The sequence below is a fragment of the Natator depressus genome, chromosome 11 (genome assembly GCF_965152275.1).
Source record: "Natator depressus isolate rNatDep1 chromosome 11, rNatDep2.hap1, whole genome shotgun sequence".
Classification (NCBI taxonomy): domain Eukaryota; kingdom Metazoa; phylum Chordata; order Testudines; family Cheloniidae; genus Natator; species Natator depressus.
The window spans coordinates 1,190,620-1,205,664 of NC_134244.1; the positions used below are offsets into that span (position 1 = coordinate 1,190,620).

At 66.2% G+C, this 15,045-nt stretch overlaps 1 protein-coding gene across 2 annotated transcripts in view; it reads left to right on the forward strand.

Annotated features, from left to right (window-relative positions):
• Positions 1-750: 750 nt before the first annotated feature.
• The window catches only part of PTPRN (protein tyrosine phosphatase receptor type N), a 49,467-nt gene continuing 35,172 nt past the window's right edge, over positions 751-15,045 (forward strand). For both annotated transcript variants that reach the window (XM_074966965.1, XM_074966966.1), the window contains exons 1-4: positions 751-873; positions 12,959-13,009; positions 13,513-13,626; positions 13,813-13,918. In XM_074966965.1, coding sequence (XP_074823066.1) covers positions 789-873; positions 12,959-13,009; positions 13,513-13,626; positions 13,813-13,918 — 356 coding nt within the window. In that variant the 5' untranslated portion in view covers positions 751-788. The remainder of the gene's footprint in view (positions 874-12,958; positions 13,010-13,512; positions 13,627-13,812; positions 13,919-15,045) is intronic.

Below are 15,045 nucleotides of genomic sequence, written 5' to 3' on the forward strand. Positions count from 1 at the left end.
TGCCCATTCTCCCGCTTGCCCCATTGTCATCCCTGCCTCATTGCCCTGCCCCATATCCTGTCCTGCCCCATTGCCCATCCTGCCCCACTGCCTTACCCTGCCCTGCCCCATATCCTGTCCTGCCCTATTACCTATCCTGCCCCGTTGCCTCGCCCTGCCCCACTGGCTGCCCCACCCCATGGTTTCCTGCACCCCTCAGACAGGGGCAAGCAGGCTTGGGAAGCCCCTTGGTCCCACTCCTGGGAGTCCAGACGGCAACCATCCCATTGGCCCACCTGGTGTGAGGGCGTGTCCCAGGGCTGGGCTGTGATTGGTCTGTTACGCAGGGGGCGTGTCTCTTGTGCCCTCCGCCTGGGTTGTGGTTGATGTCATCGGCAGTGGGCGTGGCTCCTCAGAGAGGGGCGTGTCCTATGACCAAGTGCGATTGGGGCAGCCCCAGGGGTTAACCCCGCTTGCGAGAGGCGGTTGGTCCCTGTGTCGAAGGGCGGGTCTCTAGCGAGCACCGTGATTGGTGTATCCCAAAAGGGGCGGGGCTATTCGCAAGGGGCGTGCCCCTGCACAATTAACTTGAGCCAGAGGGGCGTGTCCGGGACGCGGGTTGCGATTGGCTCCCCGCTTGGGGGCGTGTCCGAGCGGCCGGCGGCGAATGGTGGTTCCCGAGGGGGCGTGTCCGGGCGCCGGGCTGTGATTGGCCCCTCGGGCGGGGGCGGGGCCGGCGCTGGGGCGGGCGGGGCGCGGCCGGCGGGAGGCGCTGCGGGCCCGGCATGGTGCGGCGCTGAGCGGCCACGATGGGGCGGCGGCTGCTGCGGGCGCTTCTCTGCCTCCTGCTCGTGGCCGGCCGCCTGCTGCGGGCCGGGGGCGCCGGGCCCCACGGTGAGGGCCGGGCCGGGATGGGCTGGGGGGCGCCGGGACCCATGGGGGGGCGCCTGGGGAACCGGGACCTATGGGGGGGACTGGGCTGAGCTGGGGGGCGCCGGGACCCAGGCGGGGGTTGGGCTGGGGGGCGCCGGGGGGACCGGGACCCATGGGGGGGCTGGGCTGGGGGGACTGGGCTGGGCTGGGGGGCCCTGGGACCCATTGGGGGGGTTGGGCTGGGGGGCGCCGGGGGGACCGGGACCCATTGCGGGGGCTGCGCTGGGGGGGACTGGGCTGGGCTGGGCTGGGGAGCGCCGGGTCCCATGGGGGGGTTGGGCTGGGGGGCCCTGGGACCCATTGGGGGGGTTGGGCTGGGGGGTGCCGGGGAGACCGGGACCCATGGGCTGGGGGTCGTGCCGGGCACCGGGGAGCCAGACTGGCGGGGGTGGGCCGGGGAGAGCTGAGCTGAGCTGGGGGGACTGGCCCGGCCGGGACCCACGGTGAGACCTGGGCTGGGGGAGCCGGGCTATCGGGGCAGCGTTGGCTGGGAAGCCGGGAGGGGGGTCCGGTGGGGACTGGGGCTGGGGGGAGGCGGGTTACAGCCAATGGGGGCTGTGTGAGGGTTGGGTGTGGTTGCTCTCTGGGCACCCAGCGTCTTCTCTCGGCCGGACCCCCATGCACGGGGTGCTGCTGCTCGGACCCCAACTATCAAGGGGGGGGGGAGAGGTCGTCTCCCTCCCCCCGGCCCGTGCACTGGGCCCCCAGCAGTGCATGGACTGGGGGGGCCGGCTGTCACCTATGCACCTGCCCTGCGCACCTGGGCTGCGACGCTCCATTGTGGCTTTTGGGGGGGTCACTGTGTGCATGTGGTGGGGGAGAAAGTGGGATCCCCTCTGTGATGTGTTGGGAGTCCCAGGGCTGCACCCCCCAGGCTCCCTGCACTGCTGTTAGCTTCCTCTCGGGGAGCAGGGTCAGTTCGGTGGTGATTTCCCTCCCAGGCCCCTGGGCTCTGCACCCCGGCTCATTCCTCACTCTGGTTTCCATCCTAGGCTGGGCAGAGCCCTGGGAAGTCGCTGGCTGCCCTAGCAGGAGTGACCCCATGGGCTGCACCTGGAAACCCTAATCCTGCTCCCCTGAGGGCTGGGAGCATGGGCAGCGCTGACAGGGGTGGGGGTTGGGGGGCCAGATCCAGCCTGAGTCTTTGCAAACAACCCCCCAAGGAATGCAGCTAGGAGCACAAGCAGAGCCCAGACTCTGGGGGTGGGATGAACCCCCCCCGATCCCAGGTATCTAGCTGGACCCCCCTGCTCCCGGCAGGACGATGATGTCACCCCTTTTGCGTGGCTGCCTGTCATGAGGCACGTCATGGAGCTCGCAAGCCCAGCCCTGTGGACCCCCTTAGCTCATCGCTCGCCCTGCTCCTTAGGATGCTCTGATCTCCTGTCTCAGGCATTATTCCTCCTCTGCTCAGCTGCAGACGTCTCTCGGTCCCTGCCTGCCAGCGCTGGGGGAATGCCTCCCCTTCTTTGCTGACGCCATCCCAGCTGCTTCCTTTTCCAGCCGGGCTGCCGACCCCCTGCCCGTCGGTTTCCAGCGTGCCTCTCCTGCCCAGGGCCCCGTCGCCCCGCCCAAGGCTTCTTCCCCTACCAGCCTGCGTATCTCTGTGTGCAGGCATCAGCTGCGGGGTCCAGCTGGGCGCCTGCACACAGAGATACGCAGGCTGGTGCCTTCCCTCGCCGGGCGAGGTCCCTGGAGCCCAAGGGGTTTCATGGCAGGTGCCGGTGACGCTGCTCTCGGGGGATGTGCCAGACGCCCCCTCCCCAAGCAGCCTCTCCTCTCCACCCCCCAGCCTGGGGCTCTTGTGCCCCCATGGTGAGAGCCGGGCTAGGGGGTGCCAGGCCTGCTGATATTTGGGTTCCCCACAGTAGTGGGACTGAGCTGGGCTTCCTGCGTTTCCCAGGCCTGCTGCTCAAAGGGCCCGATCCAGAGTCCCCTCCACAATGCTAGGGATAGAGCTGGAGATGCTCGGTGCGTCTCTGTCTGCCCGCAGGGCTCGGGTGTCCCCACCAGGCCCCTGTCTGGGCTGGGTCTTGCGTGGGGGCTCTCCTTGTGCCCCAGTGCGGTTTGTTCCTGCACCGCCCAGCTCTGGTCCTTCCCGTAACACACTGGCCAGTAGGTGCCAGGGGGCTCCCCTAGGCCTGCCGCTCTCCCCTGAGGGCTGCCCGCTGCCCAGGGAGCGCCTGTGAAATGGGGTAGGAGCCAGTGCCCTGAGTGCATCTAGACCTGTGCTGGGAGCTCGGGCAGGTGGCATGTCTGGGACCCTGGGACTCGGGACCCCGGGACTCAGTGCCCCTGTGTGGAGCCACCTGCAGCCCTGCTGGGCTCTGGCTGCTCCTGACGGCGGGGTGCCTCAGTCCTGTGCCAGGGGGAGGCTGTTTGAGGGGAGCAGAGAACAATGGGGATGCTGCTAGAGAGGAGGTGGCAGAGATGGGGGGCAGAGGAGCTGGAGAGGAGGGCCGGCCGGAGCTGGGATCTAGAGCGCTTTGCAGCCAGGGCAGCTCTGAGCTGGATGCAGTGGGTTTGCTGGAGGCGCGGGCGTTGCTCACGGCAGTCCCTCGGCGCAGGGGTGCGGCTGGAGGCCAGGCTGTGCGGGGACCCGTGCTGGGCTTGGGAAGGCTCCAGCCTCTGGTGAGGGCAGAGAGAGTCCGGTGGCGGCTGGGGCCCTGGTGGTGAAATGTTTCATGTCCGGTTGGCCCTGATGCCCCCCACCCGCCCTGCTCTCTGGGGGCAGAGCTGGGCAGCGAGAGGAGTGACGGTGCGTCCAGACTTAAGGGCATATTTGGCACATGCCCCTGGGCAAAGGGTGGTCTCTGCCCAGCACCCCAGGGTTCCTTAGAGCCCTTGGGGAGGGTGGTGGTGGTGGTGAGGCTTTGGGGCATTGGAGGGGGGGTGTGGAGGGAGGGAGTGCTTGGGCAGACCCAGGGTGCAGGGTGCCAGCTCCAAAGCTGCCCTGTACTTTATCTTCCTCCTCCGGGACCTTGAAGCCTCTAAAATCCAAATATTGTGGACATGACGCCCAGCAGGCTCGAGCCGGCCTGAGCGAGGCCGGGGGCTTGGCGTACCTAGGCTGTGTAACCAGGGTGCCCACCTCATGCCTGGCTCTGCCCCTGCAGCGTCTTCTGGGGCCATTCCTCCTCCCCTCAGGACAGGGAGGGCCCAAGCCGTGTTGGCTCCCATGGGAACGATCATGGGCCCCTCGGAGCCTGGCACAGAAGGTGCTGTGGGCCCCACCGTTGGTGTGGGGCTGGGCTGGGGGTGTGACTGGCGGCTGAAATTGCTCTCATGTCCTGTAGTCAGTTCTGCTCCCCTGGTGATGCCCTGGGGTGTGTGGGGGAATGAGGGGCCGGGGAGCCCAGAGGATGCGGTGGCCTTGCTAGTCTGGGGGCCCCTCGTCTCCGAGCAGGGCACCCGGGACCTTATGGAGGTCGGGGAGGTGCTGTGCTAGTGACGCCGAAGGGCAGTGGGGCTCCGTTACTCCCGGCTGAGCCCTGAGCCCCTGCACGGAGGGCGTGAGCAGGCTGTGGGTGCAGGCCTGTGGCTGGGCTGGTGGCTGTCCCGGGCTGGCCGTGTGAGAGAGGTGGGCGTCTGGACAGCTTCAAGGACTCGCCTCTGCCATTGATGGCCTGTGGGAGCTGCCCACAGGCCCTGTGCACTGGGACAAGCCAGCGTGGGGGGGCAGGGCTGCCAGCTCCTCCCCGGCTAGCTGTGAGGTGACTAGAAACGGGGCAGCTTCCGGGTCGTGCCAGCCTCTCCCTGTCCAAGGTGCGGCCTGGCACCCTCGCTCTCTTTGGGCTGGCACAGGCCCCGGGGCTGCGGTGGGAGGCTGGAGCCAGCGTCCCTGGGGCAGGACAGGCCCGAGTGCCGCTCCCCTGGCGGAGATGCTGCGTTGGGGGGCGGTGAATCCCCGCCCTGGGGGGGAGGCAGGTGGCTGTGCAGAGTGCGGTCAGCCCAGCGGCCCTGTAGCCCCCTCCTGCACTGGGCTGCCATGGACGGATTCTCCTGCCTCGGGAGGCCGCTGACTCACTGCTGAGGATGTCACAGCTGTTGCCCTGCGTCTGCCTGTGACTCACCAGGCCCCGGGCACCTGGGCTGCTGCACGCTCCTGTCTCTGCTCAGCTTTGCCCTGCCTGCTCGCGAGGGTCCCAGGTCCGATTGGATCCCAAACGGGGCTCGCTGCCTCCGGGGGACCTGCCCCCCTCCCGAGCCATCTGCTGCCCTGCGCCTCGCTCACATGGGGCAGCCATCTCCTCTTCCACCGGGAGCTCGGTGCCACCACGTCTGTACGGCTAGGCTGCACCAGCCCTGCAGCAGCTGGGTGGCCACCTGGCTCAGGAGCCTTCGGAGGGAGCTGTCCCCTGGGCAGGGAGGGGGCGACTGACTGCGGGGGTGCACTGTATTCCAGTGGGGTTGGGCTTCTCCTGGGGGTTTCTGCGGGGGCTGAGGGCAGAGTCTCTTGTACTTTGCCAGGGTGGGCATGTAGCTCTGTCTTTAGCTCTGTGTTTTGCTCTGGCTTGGAGCACCTAGGCCACTTGATAGTTCGCTGGGCTGGCTCCGGGGGACTGTGTTGGGGGGGGCTGGGTGCAGCGTGTGTCTGGGCTGTTTGGGTTGCGGGGGATGTAAGGGGAGATCCCTGCAGTACCCCAGGCCTGCGGCTGTCTCAGGGACTCAGTGTCCTATGGATCCCCCTTGGTTCTCCCTCCCTGCGGTGGTGGTAGGAGGGGTGGGCAGGGCTCCCCTGTCTGTCTGGGGATTCCCCTGCTCCTGGCAAGTGGCTTCCCCTCCCGCCTCGGCTAGAGCCGGGAAGGGCCCATCTCCCTGGTGGGTCAGTGCAGGCTGTCCCTGTGGCCACCTCCCGATGCCCTGCTCGCAGCTGCCAGCCCTCCCCAGTCTCCTTCGCAGCCTGTTGGCCCCCCCCCGTGCCCCAGCTCTCTGGGGGCAGGGGTGCAGAGAGCTGGGCCCTGGCCGGGCATGGGCAGAGCTGTGGTGAGCTGGGGGCTGTGTCAGCAATGTGCCAGGAGCCCAAGGGCCACCCCAGTGGAGCACGACGCTGCGGGGTGCTTGGTCAGATCGATTTGGGGCCCCCATTGAATGTTCCTGGTTCAGGAGGCATGAGCGGGCAGCTGGGTCGCGCCCTGTGCCAGCCCCCCACGTGAGCTCAGGAGAGTAGCCGGCCCTCTTCCTGTGTAGCCAGCTAGCGGCCCCATCCGGGGCGTGCCTGCCGGAGATGCGGGAAGGGACTCGCGGGGACGGGTGGAAACGTGGCCGGGAAGCGTCCGTCAGAATGGCGCTGGGGCTGGCCAGAACCCCGGGATGGGAGATGGCTGGGACAGATGGGTCGTCCCCAGCCCTGCCTGGGGCTGGGGCTGGATTTTGATGGGTCCAGCAACAGGGCTCCGGGAGTCGCAGGCGCCTGCCAGCTCGCTCCTCCTGAGGGTCCGTCGCAGCCCCTGCTGTGCAGCCTCCTCCCACAGTGCCCCGGTCACCGTCCCTGCCCCGAGGGGCGCCGGCCGGGCGCGTCAGGAGGCGCGTGGGATGCCGCAAGCTGCTGCTCTTCGCAGAAGGCCTCCCTGCAGGCGGGCCCAGGCTGGGCCAGTCTGTCCTGAACCCGAGGCAGCTGCCGGCACCCCAGGCCCTGCTGCTGGTTTTGGTTGGTGGGAGACTGGGCCTGGCCATCTGGGGTCTGCAGAAGCCGTCAGGCGACCGGCCCGGGGGGCCCTGGCTGCCTGGGCTCCTCCCAGCCTGTGCTGTGCGCCCGACTGCCCTAGTGTGAGTCGTGGCGTCGCACACGCACCCGGCGCTGCAGTCCCCTCGTGCAGCGCGTGCTGGCGTGGGGGGGCTGCGTTAATGGTGACGCAGGAACCAGGGCTTGGACGTTTTAGCGACTGAGTAAATCCCTGGTAGGCAGCAGGGGCTGGATTGGCCCCCCTGGGGACTGACGCTCTACCGCCCGGGGTCAAGTCCAAGCTCCAGCCCAGGCTCCCCAGGTGAGACCCTGCATGGCTCCGTTCCTGGTTCCCAGCTGTGCAGTGGGGTAACGAGCCCTTCTCCTGCCCTGTGTGCCTTGCCAGCTCTGGAGCAGGCCGTGTCCCTGTGTGTACAGGGCCTGGCGCCGTGCGCTGGGCTGCTGTTGGCAGAGTGCAAGCCATCACGGAACGGCCAGTCCCGGGAGAGCAGGGACTCGGCGTGGGATTTAGGGGCCTGCGATCCTGGGCTGTACGGGGAGGGGAGCAGGAGCAGGGAGGGGATATACCCTGGGGAGACCTGCCCCCGTCGGCCGTAGGTGGTGGTTGGAGGCTGTGGAAAGGTGCCCCCCGAGGAGCGGGAGGCTGGCGGAAGCGCCGGCCGGCAGCAGAGTGAGGTTCAGTGTGTCGCGAATGTTGACGAGGCCGTGGTGGCTCAGCCTCGGCGGGGAGAGGCGAGCGGGGCCAGGGGCTGCACGCTGCAGCTGGGCAGACTCCAGTGTTACCAGGGCGGGTGGCCGTGGTGGGTTGCGATTCTCCTGCCCTGGTGCCTTCACGCCGCTGCTCGTTGGTGGCCTGGTTTCCTCCGCCCTGCCGGGGAGGGAGCGCCACGGTTCAGGGCAGTGGTTTGTTTGCTGGGGCTGCGGTAGCGCGTCGGGGCCCCGTGGTGCTGGGTGCTGCACGTCGCTGAATGGAAGGGGGGTCCCTGCCCCACAGGGGTCGTGGCTGGGCCCATTGTGGGGCCGTGGTTTGTTTCACACGTGGCTGGGGGGACGGAGTTGGGCAGTTCAGCACCATGGGCAGCTCCCAGCAGGCGGGGCGGGGCGGGGGACCGTGGTTCCTTTGCCATGAGACAGGCCTCGTGTGCGGTGCTTTGGGACCTGATGCCCCAGGGGCAGACGGCGCGGCAGGCCTGTCGTGTGTGTCCTTTTGGAGAGGGGTGAGCCGCCCGGGCCAGGGGTCAGCACAGACAGGAGACCCTGGGCGATTGAGCCAGGGCAGGGTCACTCGCGCCAGCCCTTTCCAGGGGGCTCGCGTGCTCCCCAGCACTGGAGCTGCTGCCCCTTCCCTTGGGGAACGTTTCCCCAGCCGGCTCTGGCTCCTGGCCAGGGGCAGCGGGCCCCCAGCCCTTCCCCCGGAGGGATTCCCAGCCGGATCCCTCTCCCTGGGAGCTGCAGCTTGAATTTCCCATTGCTCCGCGTGTCCAGTGCCCTGCCCGTGTCTGTCCCTCCCGCCCCTGCCCTGTTTAACCCCTTGGAGGGCAGGCTCTGTCTGTGGGGATGGGGCCCTTCTGCTGCGTGTGGCAGCAGTGCCGGGTTCAGTCGGGCTCCCAGGCGAGAGCCCGTGCGTGGGGCAGCTCAGGGCGGCGGGGCTGGGTGTCCCGGGCAGAGCAGCCCCAGCCTGGCGCCCAAGGCCGGCGGCAGAGGGGAGCTTTGCTCCAGGCCGGCCAGACCCCTCCCGCCAGCTGCTTTCTCATTCCTGCCGTCCTGGCCCTTCTCTGGCTGAGTCATCGGCTGCTGCTGGGCTGAGGGAAGCAGTGGGGGGGGGGAATCTGCCCATCAGGCCCATGTTGTGTGCCCCCCCCTCGCTCCTGACGCTGCTGTTGTGAGGGGGCAGAAGGGAGTGGGCTGGGCTGGCAGCTTCCGCGGTGGACGGCAGCTGGTGCGTTGTCTCTGCCCCTCCCTATCCCTGCGTCAGGCAGGCCCCCTCTCCTCGTGCTGGGCCAGCAGGCTACCGAGTGACGTGCGTGGGCCAGGCCATGGGAGCAGCCCTGCAGCGACCCGAGCCTGGCTCCCCTCCAAGGTCCAAGCCCCCTGTGTCCCCACGTCTCTCCCCGGCCTGCTCTGGCTTCCCCATCTCTGTCCTGTCCCCTCTTCCCACCCGTCTTTCCCTGCAGCTCCACGTGCTTCCCCCTTTCCAAGCCCAGGCCTGCCCTCCGCCAGCACCTCCCCGCGCCGCCCCTCCTTTGGCTGCGTGGGGCAGGCCCTGTCCAGCCTGCCTGGCGGTTCCTTGGACACCCTGGGGAAGGTCTTGTCTTGGCTGTCCCCTGCCCTACGGGGAGATTTGGGGGTTGAGCCCCCCAGGGCCAGCCACAGGCCTGATGTCCCCAGTCCTGCTGGGGGGACAGTTATCACACCCTTCATTTCTCTCTCGCCCTCTGCCCTGTACTGACCTCCCCAGCCTGGGGGGAGAGGATGGGGGGCAGCTCTCGAGCTGGGTTGGGCTGAACCCTGGAGAACAGGCTGCAGGGACCATCCTGCCTCGGGGCCTCAGACAGAGCAAGACACAAGCTTGCCCAGCTGAGGGCTGGGGCCCCCCTCATTGGGCACTGGCACCAATCTCAGGGTCAGAGCTCTGCCCCCAGGTTTGGACTGTCTCTTGGAGGACCCCGTCTGTGTGCCAGACCCCTGAGGCGTCTCTTCCTCCAGGGTCAGCCACATGCCCTCCTGCGCCTGAACCTCTGGGGCTCCAGCCCCCCTGCTTCCCACGGTCGGCTCCAGACAGCGAGCCCCTCTGAGACCGACCCTGGGCAGAGACTTGTCCCCGCGCAGGGATCAGTGCACCTCGCCCAGCGTCGCAGGGCCACGCAGCCAGTGCAGGCGGAAGTCAGGTTTGTTACTCAGCGGGACGCAGCACAGGGAGGCCTGAGGTCAGGCCAGAGAAAGGAAGGTTAAAGCACTGGGCGCCCAGGTCAGCCAGAGCCCAGCCACGCTGTCGTGAGCCCGTCTGTCTCGGTCCGTTCCCAGGTGAGAGCCCCCAACTCCCCCCTTCCCCGGCCTTGTTCTCCAGCTGGGGGATTGTGCTCCGCTTCCCTGCAGAGCGGGGGTGCGCGCGCACAGTGTGTCGTGGGTGTTGGTGTCCTGTGACTGGCTTTGCTGTCGTCTTCCTGGGGTTGGGCTGGGCCAGTCCTTGTTAATGCCCCATCCCGGCTCAGGCAAACTGTCCTCCCCCGACTGTACCAGTGCAGCATATCGGGGCCCCCTGCCCCTTGGGGACTGAACGGAGCAGGGTCGCTCTGAGCAGTGACCTGGGGCAGTTTGAACCCACCAATGTTCAGTGGTGTCGCGGCATCTTTCCCCTGCCCTCGGTCACTGTCCCGTCCGGCACTTCCAGGCCTCTCCCAGCTCCGTTGCTAATCACTGAACCTTACGCGGCTCAGAGCAGGGTCACGTCCTCCCTCCGGTCGGGTCTGGCCGACGGCACCAGCAGGGCACAGGGGGGTTCCTGCAGTCCCCCAGCCCTTTTGCCACCACAAAACCTTTGGCTTTGGACCCGGGCCGGGGTCCTGTGACTGCCCTCCCCCTGGTCTGCCAGGGTGTGAGGGGGGCAGTGACCGCCCCACCTCCATGGGCCAGCTGTCCTGGCTGCAGTGCACAGTGTCCTTGCCCCTAGGCTGGGGTAGGCAGTGACCCCAGGAGCATTTGGTCTTGCCCCAGGGACTGAGGAGGCCGGGGTGCAGGTTCTCCCTCACATCGGCAGGCCCCCGAACGTCAGGGCTATGCCTATGCGAGGAGCCCATCTCCCCTCTTGGGGTTAACCTGCTGCCCTCACCCCCAGGACAGAGCCCCCTCCTAATGGGCCAGGGTTCGGGGTCTCTTGGGGAGACCCTGCTGTGGCCACCCTCTGACCAGGCGTCTCTGGTACCAGCAGCAGTCTTACAGCTGCTTTACCCTTCGCTGCTGCCCCCCTGGTCTGCGTGACCCCTCGCCAGGGTCGGCTGCTCCCCCACCTTTGGGTTTCCCTGAATCCTGCTTCTGGGGTGCCTGCTCTGGGTCCCTTTCCCTGGACCCAGGCTTAGGCCAGTCCCCTTGGGTCTCTTTCCATCCCCAGACCTACTGTCCCCAGACTCCTCTGCCAGCCGACCTGCCCTGCCAGACCCTCGGACTTCCTGGCCACTGGCCACGTGCTCAGCTCGAGGGGATGGATCTCAGACCTGCTCCAGCCCAGCCGGGTTACACTGATCCTCCGGCACGGTGACCCTGACCCCAGGCGCAGAGAGATTCTCCCTGCAGGGTCGGGGCTGACATCTTCGCACACCCCGAGACCGTCTCCCATATGCCCCAGGGGTCCACTCCAACCTAAGCATGGAGCCTTTGTAAACAACTCCTAGTCCCCATCTCCACCTGTCCGTCTGGCCCTGCGCCCCATGGCTCCGGGGCCAAGTTGGGGGTGAGATAGTGTAGCCCGTCCGCAGAGTCAGCCTGGTTCAGATCACAAACCAGTGAAGCAGGTATCGATATCTCCCCTCTTAAACTGGGGCAGCAGTTTGGTATCTAGGCTGCCCGTGGAATTGGTATCCTGGGGCCTTTCCTCACTCGCCCCTCGGTGGGATCTCTTGCCCCTCGGCTTCTCCAGCTCCAGTTCAGGCTTTTGCTGGTTCTCTTGGTTCTTCCACCGTTCTTCCTCATGCTTTCGCTCCCTCTCGCCGTCAGCGAGCTCCTTCGCTCTCCGCTCCAACACCCACCACTTCAGATCTATCAGTGGGGAGCCTGGTTGAGCTTAATCAGCTGTGCCTTGTTGAGCTTACCCATGCATAACCATCTCCCTGCAGAGGTTTATGATGCCCTTCTTAGGGAGGTGGTTATAGGACATTTCCTTTGACTACCCTTGTTTTACTTCTGCAAGTCACTTATTGCAAAATACTGCTAGTGCATTCAGCGTCCCACTACTGCCACCAACAGTCATGGATCCACAGGATCAGTGCTATGACCCTAGCCTCGGAACAGTCTCTTGGAGCAACCCCTTCAATGCTCCAGACCCCCTGGGGGTCTCATTCTTCCTTCAGGGTAGGCCTTGCGGCCTCACCGGCTCCTGAGACTGAACCTCTGGGGGTCCAGCCCTCCTGCTTCACGCTGCAAGCTCTGTTCGGCGAGTCCCACTGAGACGGACGCCGTCCACTCTGCAGAGGTTACCGCAGCTCAGCCAGTGGTTGCCGTGGCTCTCAGGCAGCCTACGTCACAGGCCATCTTTGGGCGGTGCTTTAACCTTCAGTTCCCTGTGCTCCCCTGAGTCCACTCTGGTCAGCCCAGAGCCCAGCCCAGCTGCAGTGACTCCCTCGGTCCAAGCTGCATCTGTGTCTCCATCTCACCGCCCTGGTCAGAACCCAGGTGAGAGCCCCTGCCTGCTTCCAGCCGCCAGCCCTTTGTCCTGGGGGATTGCGCCCAGCCTCCCGGCTGAGAGGTGGGGAAATCCCCTGCCCCCCATGCTGTTTGCTCGGGGCGAATGTCCTGGTGACTGCATTTGCTGTTCTCCTCTGGGATTCTCCACTGACCTGGGCCAGTCCCTTGTGATGACTGAGGCTAAGAGTTAGGGATAGTTTTAGTAAAGGTCAGGGACAGGGTCGTGGGCAATAAACACACATTCAGGGAAGCCCGTGACCTGCCCCGACTTTCACTAAGAGTAGCCCTGTCAAAATAGGGAGGGAGGAGAGTTCAGCACCCACTGCTGCTGGGGCTCCAGGGGCCCCCCCTGCTGCTGCGGTGAGTGGGAGCAGGTCCCCTGCGCAGTGGCTGGGAGCTCTGGGGTCCCCCCACCGCCCGGGGAGGCGAGGAGCTCCAGGGTCCCCCCAGCAGGGCTGGGTGTGGAAGCTGCAGGGGGCCAGCTGGGAGCTCCTGGGTCCCCCTGCTGCCCAGTGGCTACCAGCTGCGGGCAGGGGCCCCCCCAGCTGACAGCTCTAGCCCCGGGCAGAAGGTGTCACGGAGGTTGCTGGAAGTCACGGATTCCATGACCTCCGTGACATGATCGTAGCCTTAGAAATGACCCATCCTGGCTCTGAAGGCTGGGGCCACCCACACCTGTCTCTTAGCTTGCCCTGAGGGCAAACGGTCCCCCTCCGCCCCCACTGGAAAACAATGCAGCATATAGGGGAAACTGAGGCACACATAAGATCATAAACATTTCCCATAAACTTTGTCACAGGCAGCTAGTGGAGCAGCGGAGGAGTGGGGGGTCAGCATGCTGTGTGCCCGCGCAGTGCATGTTGGGGGGGGGGTCCTGCCCCTGGAGGGCTCCCCCCACTCCCTCCCTACATGCTGGCTGTTTGTCCGTTTGGGGGACGCTAACTGTCCCCGTGTCTGTCCCAGGCTGCCTGTTCGACAGGAGACTCTGCTCCCAGCAGGAGGTCTGTGTGCAGGGTAAGTGACCTGGGGCCCTGGGAGGGAGGGGCCGGCCCCATATCGGCTCGGTGTCGGGGAAGGGGGGCAGTGCCCTCTGGCTCGGCGGGGTGAGGCTGAGTCCTGCCACGACCTGGGGCCTTGCTGTGGTGATGCCCCAGCAGTGAAAGGCGACCCCGGGGGGGGAACTGCTGAGGCTGGAGCACCTGGTGCAGGGGGGGCCCGAGGGGGCAGGTGGAAGACAGGTTAGGGTGCAGTAAAACTGCCCCCAGCTCCCCTCCTCCACCAGTGACTTTGGGCTGCCCTGGCACCTGCTGATCTCTGGGGCCGGTGCTGGCTGCAGCGTCCTGCCCCCACCACCACCTTGGGCGGCCGGTGGCTGCTCCGTAGCAGGGTGAATGAGAGGGGGGGAACCAGGGGTCAGCCCCCCCGCCTGACCCACAGGAGCTGAGCTCACTGCCCCTGGGCTCCCCTGGGCCCAGGGCTGAGCCCCCAGGCTGGCACCCTCTCTGCTCTGCTCCTAGATGGCCTGTTTGGGCAGTGCCAGGAGAGCGCGGCCCGCGACAGCCCCTACTTCCAGGTCACCTCGCCCGTGCTTCAGCGCCTGCAGGACGTGCTGCACCGCCTCACGGCCCAAGGTGAGCCCCGGCGGGCGGGGGGCTGGGAGCAGGTTGGGACCCAGGTGGCCCTGGGGCAGGGGCAGGTCAGCCTGGGCGGTCGGTGCCAGGATGGCCCGTTTCCTCTCGCCATGGCGTCTCCCTGGGAACTGGCTCCCGCCCCTTCGTCTCTGTGCTCTGATTGGCTGCCTCTCTCCCCGTGGACAGGGCTCTCGTGGCGGGATGACCTCACGCAATACGTGATCGCCCAGGAGATGGAGCGGATCCCCAGGCTGCGTCCGCCCCCCGCACGGGAGCCCGTGGCCAAGGAGAGGTAGGGCTGGGCTGGGTGCCCGCCCCGCCCCATGCCAGGGGCACCCCAGAGCCTGTGCCACCCTCCTCCCAGCAGCTCCCACCCCACACGCAGCCCTACCAGGGTGGCACGAAGGGCGCAGCTGGGTGTCGTCTGCCCACTCTGGCTGGGGCGCCCCCCCGTTGGTGGGCATTGCTTGCTGCGGCTGAGTGAGCTGCTGGCACCCGCTGGGGAAGCAGCAGCCAGACCCGCACCCTGGGGAGAACTAGGCACAGCAGGGGATCTGTGATGGGAGTGTCTGGCTTACCCCAGCTGGCCCCCACAGGGCGCCGGTCCTGGGGCTTCCCCAACCCCTGCTGCCCAGGGCCACCCCCAGCATTCAAAGAGAGAGCCCCTATCCTGCACCCCACAGCAGCTTCCTGTGTGACCCCAGGAGCTGGCTGGTCAGGCACAGGAGCCCCGAGGGCGCTCAGGGTGGACCCTGCTGTGATGGGTTGATCCCCTCTGAGTGATGTACTGGGGTCCCACTGAGCCTGCCTGTTCCACCAGCCTGGGCTCCCTCACCCTGTCCTGCTGAGCCAGGCCCTCAAGCCCCCTCCAGCAACACGCAGGCAGGGACATGCCCAGCTGCAGAAAGACACAAGCACTGAGATCTGCTCTGCATGGGAAGAGTCAGCTCGAGGATTGCCCAGTACTGCACCCCAAAATTGTATTGTCTTGAGCTGCACAGAAATCTACACAGCGTAAGCTCATGAAAATCACCCCCTCCCTCGATGTGGAGGAAGATATGCACAGCTTTTAGGAGCCCCCCCCCCCCCCATGAATTGTGCAAACTGGTTTAGAGAAAACAAAACAAGTTTATTAGCTACAAAAGAGAGATTGTAAGTGATGATAAGGGATTGCAAACAGATCAAAGCAGATCACTGAGCAAATAAAGCAAACACGCAAACTAAACTTAACACACTAAAGAATCATAGAATCATAGAATATCAGGGTTGGAAGGGACCTCAGGAGGTCATCTAGTCCAACCCCCTGCTCAAAGCAGGACTAATCCCCAATTAAATCATCCCAGCCAGGGCTTTGTCAAGCCTGACCTTAAAAACTTCTAAGGAAGGAGATTCCACCACCTCCCTAGGTAACGCATTCCA